The sequence below is a fragment of the Cavia porcellus genome, unplaced genomic scaffold, assembly GCF_034190915.1.
Source record: "Cavia porcellus strain 051 isolate PalLab524CR breed Dunkin Hartley unplaced genomic scaffold, mCavPor4.1 scaffold_7, whole genome shotgun sequence".
Taxonomy (NCBI): Eukaryota; Metazoa; Chordata; class Mammalia; order Rodentia; family Caviidae; genus Cavia; species Cavia porcellus.
This window is the reverse complement of record NW_026947490.1, coordinates 33,530,351-33,540,670: the sequence shown is the minus strand read 5'-3', so window position 1 is coordinate 33,540,670 and position 10,320 is coordinate 33,530,351. Positions and strand designations below refer to the sequence as shown.

At 50.2% G+C, this 10,320-nt stretch overlaps 1 protein-coding gene across 3 annotated transcripts; it reads left to right on the top strand.

Moving 5' to 3' along the window:
• The first annotated feature begins 1,353 nt into the window (after positions 1-1,353).
• Positions 1,354-9,905, top strand: LOC100727927 (leukocyte immunoglobulin-like receptor subfamily A member 6). 3 transcript variants are annotated; one of them, XM_013147791.2, is made up of 9 exons: positions 1,354-1,480; positions 1,637-1,672; positions 1,857-2,141; positions 2,286-2,561; positions 2,867-3,151; positions 3,296-3,598; positions 5,664-5,783; positions 6,483-6,535; positions 7,585-9,905. In XM_013147791.2, exons 1-9 carry the CDS (start codon positions 1,447-1,449, stop codon positions 7,759-7,761), a joined length of 1,569 nt encoding a protein of 522 aa, XP_013003245.1. In that variant the 5' UTR covers positions 1,354-1,446; the 3' UTR covers positions 7,762-9,905. The 3 variants fall into 3 exon arrangements, with proteins under 3 accessions (XP_013003245.1, XP_063109339.1, XP_063109338.1); XM_063253269.1 differs by having other exon boundaries at positions 1,372-1,672; positions 9,201-9,905; XM_063253268.1 differs by having other exon boundaries at positions 1,372-1,672.
• The last annotated feature ends 415 nt before the right edge of the window (positions 9,906-10,320 follow it).

Genomic DNA, 10,320 nt, shown 5'->3' with positions numbered 1-10,320 from the left:
GGGGGAATAGACAAAGGTGAAAGACCACAGTGGGCAGGAGCACATTGGCAGCCATCTTTTGTACCTTCCGCCCCTCAGGCTGACGTCAGCTCTGCGTCATCCTATCAAAAACCTCCTTGAGTTCTCAGGGGAAGATTGAAGACAGCACTCTGAGTGGTTCCAGGTGCAGGGCTCAGAAGATATTCTGCAGCTGTGACCTAGCTGTATTTGACAGGTCATGCCCTATGCACAGTGGGTTTGCCAGCCCCAATCCCCTGTCGCACTTCCACTTCCACAACCACAGAGAGGAGGAAACCTGCTTCTTAATGACTCTAAAAATCTGAGACTGCAGTGGACTCCCTGCTTTGTTCTTTGTATCCATGTTCCTTAGAGAACCTTCGTTCCTACCTTTACTTTCATGATCATAATGACCTGGAAGCTGCAGGTGTATTACATGGACCACTTCCAAGTGATCAGAGTACATAGGGACCCGTGATTGGCACAAAAACCATCTCACATGACCTCCCATTCCCAAACCCATGCTTTCACTGTCCTGAAAATTAGACATCGCCGAGTCTCAAAATATTCAGGAACCACTGACCCAGTATCTCATGCAGTGGTGTGAAGGGCTACTGGCTGGCAATGAGGAAGCTGAGGCTCAGAGAGAAATGCTAAGTGCAGGGAAAGATAGAGAACAATAAACAAGCAGTAAACTGAAATCAGCCAGCACCAAACTCAGGTGCACTCTATACAGGGTCCAGCATATGCATGAATGGCTCAGAGAATTTTTTCAAAAGAAAAGTGGGCAGACTTAATTGCTAAGGAAATAGGGAAGCCCATAAAGGGAAGGTTTAGCACAGGAAATCCACACTGGGGACCAGGAAGTGAGTCAGCAGTGCTGCCCTATTCCCCTGCGTCTCTCCTCCATCCATGCTTCCCAGGAAACAATGCCAGTGAGCTGCACACGTATGGCTCAGTTCATCTTCGCTCTCCACTTGTAATAGGAATCTGCATCTTCCCCTGAGCATTTCCAGGACTAGGAGACGATGACCACAGTGAGGAGCCCCATGCTGTGCAGATAGATAGGCTGAGGAAGGGAGGAAACATCTGGGAGGGTCTGAGAGAAAGAACCAGCCTTTGGTAGTGTCCCCTAGAAGGGATCAGATGAGGAAGACATGAAGTCTATTTGCTTGTGTGTTCTGGTCCTCAGTGAGATGAATAAAAAGCAGGAAGATTCAAAAGAAAAAGAAAGTCACACATCAATGCCCGCCTGCCCCAGACACAGACCTGGCAACACAACAGATGGCTGAGGGGGAGGGCAGTTCCCGTTCATGTGGGGTGGTGCTGTGACAAACACATGATAGCAGAACCAAGCTTCAAACTTCCCACACTGCATTTCTCCATGGGTCCTGCCGAACAGTGCAGTCACATTTCTGAACACAGCTGTGATCAGCGGTTGGAGAAACCATGATCCCCACCCTCACAGCCCTGTTCAGCCTGGGTGAGAGGGGAAGATGGGAGGGGACACCAGGTCTGGAGAGACCTGTCCCTATGGTCAGGATCTGGTCCCTCAGAGACCCACAGCTCAGGAGGCTCCAGGGAGCAGAGGATCTGCTCAGGCTCCAGGGCAAACCTCTCACAGGGACCTCTTTTCCAGGGCTGAGTCTGGGCCCCAGGACCCCAGGGCAGTCAGGTGAGTGTGTCCGCAGATGTCCCAGGTCCCTCCTCCACATCCTGGGGAAAAAGGGCTACCCCTGGACAGTGGGATGGAGCACAGCAGCTGTGGGCTGGTTCTGGGATGTCTGGAGGGTTCTGGGGCTAAAAGATGAGATCTCATGGAAGACAAAGGCCTGGGACCAGCTGTGATTTCCTTACAGAGACCTTCACCAAACCCTGTCTCCAGGCTGAGCCAGCATCTGTGATACCACAGGGGAAACCTGTGACCCTCTGGTGTCAGTGGACTCTGGGGGCCCAGGAATATGGTCTGTACAAAAATGGAAGCCAAGAGTCCTGGACAAATCAAACATCACCAGAACTCAAGAATATAGTCAATTTCCCCATCCCATCCATGACAGAGAATGATGCAGGACAATATCGCTGCTACTACCGAACACTATCGGGGTACTCACAGCACAGTGATGCCCTTGAATTAGTGGTGACAGGTGAGAGGACACTCAGGGTCCCGGTCCCAGGTTCTTCTCTCAGGAAGGGGTCTGCTTTCAGAGGTGTCCCCCTTTGACAGCCCAACGATGGGGACAATGTGGCAGGGGTGAGTCCATTTCACAGGCTGCCTCCTTCTCTCTTAGGAGTCTACAGCAAACCCAGCCTCTCAGCCCTGCCCAGCCCTGTGGTGACCTCAGGACAGAATTTGACCCTGAAGTGTGGCTCACATCTGGGATTTGACAGGTTCATTCTGACTAAGGAAAGAGACAAGCTCTCCTGGAACTTGAGCACGAGTTCCCTGTTCCCTGTGGGCCCTGTGACCCCCAAACACAGGTGGAGGTTCAGATGCTATGGCTGCTATTGGAACAAATCCCATGTGTGGTCAGAGCCCAGTGACCCCCTCGAGCTCCTTGTTTCAGGTGAGGGAGACAGAGCCTTTCCTTTGAATGACTAAGGACCTGACCCATCTCCAAGAATGGCTATGGAGACGAGAAGAGCCAAGGACCCTGAGCTCAGTGACAGCATGGGAGGGGGGCTGTGAGACCCAAGACAGAGTGATCCAGGGAGACAGAGAAACTGAGTGTCAGATGGGGGGCAGGAAAAAAAACTTCAATGGCTCTTCACGGTTCCTTTCCTCTATGGGTCAGAATAAATGACCTCTGGTGGGACCCTCACTGTGCACTGTGCAGAACCAACCTGACACTGTCTTCCCTGATTCCTACAGGGACCCTCCCCAAGCCCACCTTGTGGGCAGAACCACGCTCTGTGATCCACCAAGGGGAGACTGTGACCCTCTGGTGTGAGGGGACCTTGGAGGCTCAGGAGTACCATCTGGATAAAGAGGGAAGCCGAGTGCCCTGGGACACACAGATCTCAGTCAAGCCCATAAAGAAGGCCAAATTCTCCATCTCATCCATGACAATAAACAATGCAGGGCAGTATTGCTGTTACTATAGGAGAAATGGTACCTGGTCACAGTCTAGTGATGCCCTGGAGCTGGTGGTGACAGGTGAGAGGACACTCAGGGTCCCAGGCCCACACTCGGCCCTCAGGTATGGGTAGACTCTCAGGGAGTTTTCCCCTCTCACAGCCAAGCTCTGGGGACAATGTAGAGAGTTGAGTCCATTTCACATGCTGCTTCCTTCTCTCCTAGGAGTATATAGCAAGCCCAGCCTCTCAGCACTGCCCAGCCATGTGGTGACCACAGGAGGGAACGTCACCCTCCAGTGTGGCTCACAGAAGCAATTTGACAGGTTCATTTTGACTAAGGATGGAGAACATGAGCTCTCCTTGGTCCTGGACTCACAGCATCATCCCCATGGGCAGGTCCAGGCCCTGTTCTCTGTGGGCCCTGTAACCCCTGGTCATAATTGGACATTCACCTGCTACGGCTATTACAGGAGCAAAGCCCAGGCATGGTCAGAGCCCAGTGACTCCTTGGAGCTCCTAATCTCAGGTAAGAAAGTCCTGCCTAATGCAACAGCTTGTGAGTCACCAGATGCATTGACAGAGCCTGAATTCAATGGGCTCTGAACTGGCAGTGACCCAGATCAGCTTCAGAACCAGAGAACCTGAGTGTGACAGACAGGGTAATCCACAGGGCAGGACATGAGGGCAAGAGTGTGGCAGGAACCAGCTCCTCAGCCCAGCTACTCCTCCCTGCAGGGCTGTGTGGGAAGCCCTTCCTCCTGACCGAAATTAGTTCTTTCCTGACCCCTGGACACAATCTGACCCTCTGGTGTTGCTCTGATATCAGCTGTGACAGATTCACTCTGTCCAAGGAGGGGGCAGTGACCTCCCTCACACTTAGCCATTAGCCCCAAACTGGGCTCCCCCATGCCAACTCCCCCCTGGCTGCTGAGAACAGCTCCCAAGGGGGCCATTACAGATGCTATGGTGGACACAGCCTCTCCTCGAGTGGTCAGCTCCCAGTGACCCCCTGGACACCCTGGTCACAGGTGAGGGATCCAAGGCTCAGTCAAGCACCCAGATGCTGCATAGACCCTTCTGGGGAAGAACAGAGGTGGTGGCCAGTTTGAGGATGGAGTGTCAGGGAGGGAGAGAGACAAGGGAGGACAGGAGGGGCAGAGTCAGAGGAAACTGAGACAGACAGAGAGTGAGTGTCCTGCTGAGGCCTCAACTCAGAACAAGCTGGAGCAGCCCCTCACCACCTTCTTCTCTCTAGGACAGCTCCCTGCCACACCCTCCCTCTCAATGAGTCCAGGACCCACGGTGTCCTCAGGAGAACATTTGACCCTGCTTTGCTAGTCATGGATTCTGAAGGACACTTTCATCTGTCCAATGAGGGGGCAGCCAATCCCCCTCTGCATCTAAGATCACGAGTCCTGAGCTCAGCAGTCCCAGGCAGATTCCATAGGAGCTGCGAGTTCAGCCCTCTGGGGGACCTATAGGTGCTATGGCTCTGAGGACTCAGCTCCATACCTGTTGTCACAGCCCAGTGAGCCCTTGGACCTCATGGTCTCAGATGAGTCACCCTGGACTCCATGAGTCTAGGTACAGGGTCCTTTTGGCACTGCTCCAAGGACAGCTCTGACTGGGATCAGAGCTCAGCATCCTATGACAGGTCAGCCAGATTGGGAAGCACCCCTCAGGGAGCAGGAATGCTGCTGGGTCCTCTCAAGCAAGGCCACAGTACCACATCACTGGGCTGGCAGACACTGGGTTGGCAGAGGGAGGGTTGTAATGAGGACACAGGGGAGATGAAAGAGAGTGAGCTGATACAGCCTCCTCCATGTGAAGCCCGCCTCCACCCTACCCGTGCCCATTCCCAAAATCCTTTGCCCTCTCCACCCTCAGTGCCCAGTTCCACAGCAGGAGTCCCAGGCTCTGTCCCAGCTCCAGGGTCCAGGCTCCCTGGAGACTCTCATCCCATCTCAGTCCTGGTTCCAGCCCTGGCTCTGCTGGTGTCCAGGAGCCAGAGGATCAGATAGATATGTAAACAAAGACACCAGGTCCCCAGAGCTCAGAGTTTGCATGGCAGCATGAGCATAGGTTAAGGGTGTAGGTTCTGGCTCCAGCCTCACTGAGGAGCATCTCATGAAGTGTGGAGCAGGGAGCCCAGCCCATGACATCCAAAACAATGAGGATCAAAAACACAACCCTCAGTGTGAAGAGACCAAGTTTCCAGGGCCTGTCCCTCTGTGCAGTGACAGTGACAGCATGCAGAAGGGGGTACATGGTCATGGCAGGGTTTCAGGATCAACCTCCCCATCACAGGAGGCTTGGTTCACAAGGTGGAAGTCAGATCCCCTCGTCCAAACCCCAGGACCACCTCTTCCTACTGGAAGACCAGGGAGCTGATGGCCTCTCTCAGCCTCAGCGTCCTTCCCAGCCCACTGCCCAGGTGTGTGGCAATCACACATCCCTCAGCTTTGAGGGTTGGAGGTGAGGAGCCCAACAACCCCACATGGGCATAGCACACAGAAAAACCCCCACCAAGGGGCACCATGCTGTGTTTCCAAAGTCACCTCTGCTTTTCCCTGATTGACTTCCTCCCCAAGGACCGGGAAGGCACCTGAAGGTTCTGATCGGGGTCTCGGTGGCCTTTGTCCTGCTGCTGCTGCTCCTCCTCTTCCTCCTTGTCCTCCGACACTGGCATCAGGGCAAAAGCAGGAAGGCAGGTGAGTGGGGAGGGGCTGACCTGGGTCTTGGGAGGCTGTGTTTCCCCATGGTCTGAGCTAGGCTGGCCCAGGACACCAATGATGGAAGAAGGCGAGCTTAGTATCTTCTGTGTAGAACACAAAGTCAGAGAATCCAGTGGAGAACAGAGGGGCCCATTACTGTGATAGACTCTGGTGTGGTCTGAGTTTCTCCACCTCAGGCCGAATCGGCTCCCTGGTCCATGGGGTCCAAGGCTTCCTTCCTGCCCTCTGTGGCCTGTGTACTGGGTGGTTCTGACCTCCTGGCCCAGACTCTGTCCATCTCCCAGCCCAGAAAGAGGCTAACTTCCCAGATCCTGCAGGGGCCACAGGGTCAGTGCCCTGGTACAGAGGCCAGCAGAAAAGGTCATCCCTGCCCGAGGACCCAGACAGCCACCTGACACCCTTTTTCTCCCCACCTCCAGGCCAGGTGCACCAATGCAGGAAAAAGCCTCTGTGAGAGGAGGAGGGGTGCAGGGAAGGAGATGCCCTGAGGTTTCAGCATCACAGAGGCAGGGGAGACTGGGGCTCGGGGCTGAGTCAGACTGAACCCTGACACAGTGCGCCTGGAGACATCGCACAGCTGCCTGTCTCTGTGTCCCCAACTGGACAGGACAGAGCCTGGGGTATGAGAGACTCCAGGGTTCTGGCCCCAAGGTGACCCCACTTCTGTCCCTGCAGATGCTACCGTGAAGGACACAGAGCCTGAGAATGGGGTGGAACTAGAAGCCCAGGTGAGACCCCATCCTATCCAGGGCACAGGGACTTGCTGTCACCCTATTTGGTACAGGGACACTGCTCTGTCCTCCACCACTCAGCTCTCAGGGACCTCACAGCTAATCCTTCCATTCTGGAAGCTGTGGCTTCCACCTGCTGTGACCCACTTTCTGCTGGTTTCCTGTCACATCAAGGTACCCTCCCTCAGTCTCTATCTGGCTATTCCCTGCTCCTTGGTCTCAGAAGGACCCTGAGTGAATAAGCCGCCCCATACCCTCCCTCACTCATACAGCCACACAAGAGGCTCCCTTCTGACCTGGCTCCATGGGGGCTTCAGATACAGCAGTGAGCACAGCCCCTCTCACTCTGAACGAGCCCCACCTCACTCAAGGTGGGAGACCAGTGTCAGGAGAGCACAGAGCTGTGAATGGAAATAAAGCAGAGAAAGGGGTGGAGTGGCAGGGTGGCCACAGAGACTCACAGGGAGGACACTAGTATGCTGAGCGCTAAGCAGAAGCCTGCATGGAGAGGGCCACATGGACCTCTAATGCACCAGCTCTGCAGACAGAGCACACGACAAGGGCAAAGATCCTGAAGTAGAGACAGGCTCCTTCAGCAAGGTGGCAGGGTCCAAGTGTCAGGATGTGAGGGCAGCTCTGTAGGGAGGAAGATGGCAGACTCTCCAGGCCTTGGGAAACCCCTGAAGATCTATGAGGAAGGAACAGAGCCTGGTTTAATTTCTTAAGCATCCCTCTGGCCACAGAGTGAAACACAGGTTGGAGGAGACCAGTGTGCAACCAAGGACACACTGTCTCTATCCATGTCTCCCTGCTGCAGAGCCCACCTGATGAGGACCCCCAGGGAGTGATGCATGCTCAAGGGAAGCACATAGTATCAGGGAAGAGAGATACCTCCCTTCCTTTGAGCCTGTCAGGGCAGCTCCTAGACACCAAGGACAGAAATGTAAGGGAAGCCAGGCAGATGGATGCTGAGAGGAATCCTGTACTCCCCCAGCTCCAGTCTTCCCCAGGGTCAATTAAAACATTCCCCTTTCTTTCCCCTATAGGCTGCTGCCCGTGAGGGTACCCAGTATGTGAACTATGCCGAGCTGAGCAACTTGATGCTCAGACAGGGGACAGCTACACCTCCTTCCATCCAGGACGGGGCCCTCCAAGAGGTGTCCACTCTGTATGCTACCCTAATACCCACTGGTGCAGGATCCATCCCAAAAGACACTAAGTGATGCCTCAGCCAGGGACAGAGACCTCCAGAGATTCTGGGACCTTAGGCTCACCTGACCCTACAGTCTGAGATACCTCACATCTCTCTGTGTTGGAAATGAAATGAGAGATTCTTTAATAATCCCTGAGTGAATGAGAAATGAAATAATGGGAGAGGATGTCTGAGATGAATGATAATGTTAATGACAGCGTGATGCCACACAGACAGGAGAGAATTAAGAACCACCTATGACTGTAGCAGATGACACTCCCTAAAACTGGATGGATACAAAACTTTTGTAACTGTGCGATGTTTCCAGGCCCACTGTGTCAGGGTTCAGTCTCACTCAGCTAGCTACAAAACTTTTAGTTAAAAAAATGTAAAATTGATCTAAGTGGGGATAAAAGTAATAGATTAGATCTTCCTGGGGAGAGCTGGAACAGATTTCAACATGAAGAAAGAGCAGACAGTGTGAGAGATACTCTTTAAAAAAAAATAGTAGTTCAAAATTATGAACAATTTTTCCAACATATTAGAGGATGTGCAGGATCTCCAAGTCCACAATGTGCTATGTGGAGGTAAATATAAACAGAAAATCTGAATCCTTACAGATACATTAAACCCTTTGACTGTATTTTTAGAATTTCTCAGTGAAAGTTCTAGTTCAGAAAGCTTCACTGGAAATTTCTCACTCATTGCACACTTATGACACAGACATAAACTCTAGGCTTAAAAATTCTTCTCTCAGGTACAGAAAGAGAAAACACAATCCTACACATTCCATCCAGCCAGAAAAACTCTCATGCCAAACCTCAACAAGGAATCCACTAAACTGGGGTGGATCACAGGAGCCTCAAATCCCATTGACTTATGTGTGACTTCCTAAAAAGAAATCAAACTGCAGCAAATTGGGAAGCAGAGGCATGAGGATCACAAGTCTGATGCCAGTCTAGGCTACCTGGGGATGCTGTTCCAGAATAAAATAAAAGTCCTGGGAATGTAGCTCAGTGCTGTTCCCTTAGTTCAAACAGCAGTGATGCACAAGAAAAAATTTAAAGGTTCAGAGATCCAGCTAAGTCTCAACTTACTAATGAGTTGTGTTCTTGGGGAATGTTTGTAAATCGGATTCTTTGTAATATGACAAAGGATGTCTTACACAGCACACCTGTGAAAGTTCTCCACGTGAATATTCTTAAAACAGAGACTTAGTGCATATATAAAAGACAACACATAATCACCACGCTAGGATTGATTGTTTGTTTGGACCAGCTTGGGTTGGGTTAGGAAGGCTAGAGCAGCTTAAAATGTAAAAATTCAATAAACACAGTTAGATACATTAGGAGATTGCATCAGTGTCGTCACATCCATGGATGCAGGCAAGCCTTTCAGGACATGAGGCCTACCCATGATGGTGAGAAGAAAAACTCATGAGAATGAAAAGGAATTTGCTGTCATTCACAGGAGCATATGTACCATCTCCCGGACCAGTGTTTTTCAATGTGAGAACTTAAAGCCTGAGCCTGGACTTGGGCCCACCCAGGGATGGTCCTGTGATGACTGCTAGTACTCACGGCCCCAGAGGTAGCAGTTGGCTATGTAAACCTGGCTGAGGAGCACTGATGGGGTAAGGGTACCATCACATCACTCATAGAAGACACAATAGTGAGCACAGGGCACCCAAAGTGATAGAAGGATGCTTTACTCAAGTTAGAGGAGAATGTTTCCAATGAAAGTGGAATACATGGCAATATACAAAAATCAATCACATTGCAGAATTTCAGCCTTATTATACCACGTTACTTCACATTTTATTTGCATATATTTATCTTCTTCTATTTTATGAAAAAAGCTAAATTTCCTAAACATATTATAGGATAATAACATAGTACACCATGCATCATTTTCTTAAAAGTGGGAGACAAGACATCAATCAAGAAGATTTACAAAGAAGAAATAAATAATAGCACAAAGCTTTCTAGTCAATGACTACAAGAAACCATTAGCATAAATGTAACAAACTATCATATGTATTTCTGAAAAATGAAATAATTAACTTTGAAAGTATTTAACTTCTCATTACTTTCTATTTATCTGTCTTCTATTTTGATCTTTATTTGTATATATATATACTTTATGAATATTTCATATAAAGAAGTGATATTTAAATCTGTGTTTCACTTAATATTATTAATTTCACTTAATATTATGTTCTCAAATTTCACTCATGTCTATGAATGCCTCACCTCCATTATTCTTTATGGCAAAGTAATACTCCACTTGTGTAAACACTATATTTCCCTGATCCATTTGGCTCTCAATAGATACATACACTATTTATCAGACCTAGCTGTTATAAATTCTACTGCTATAAACATGACTATGCACATAGCCCTGTAATGCAATGAATTTAACCCTTGAGAATGCAGCTAAAAAGGAGGTAACTGGGTCAAAAGTAATTTTTATTTTTAGAATTTTGAGGAATGTCTACATCAACTTCCACAATGGTTGTACTAAATCACATTGCCACCAACAATGAGGAAGTATTCCCTTTTCTCCACATTCTTACCAGCATTTATTTTTA

What these genes read in the sequence shown, in the direction of transcription:
- LOC100727927 (XM_063253268.1), top strand. Translation starts at nt 1,447, where the DNA reads ATGATCCCCACCCTCACAGCCCTGTTCAGCCTGGGTGAGAGGGGAAGA. An exon ending in CCTCGAGCTCCTTGTTTCAG is followed by an intron (nt 2,562 to 2,866) that starts GTGAGGGAGACA and finishes TGATTCCTACAG; the next exon opens with GGACCCTCCCCAAGCCCACC. An exon ending in CTTGGAGCTCCTAATCTCAG is followed by an intron (nt 3,599 to 5,663) that starts GTAAGAAAGTCC and finishes TTCCTCCCCAAG; the next exon opens with GACCGGGAAGGCACCTGAAG.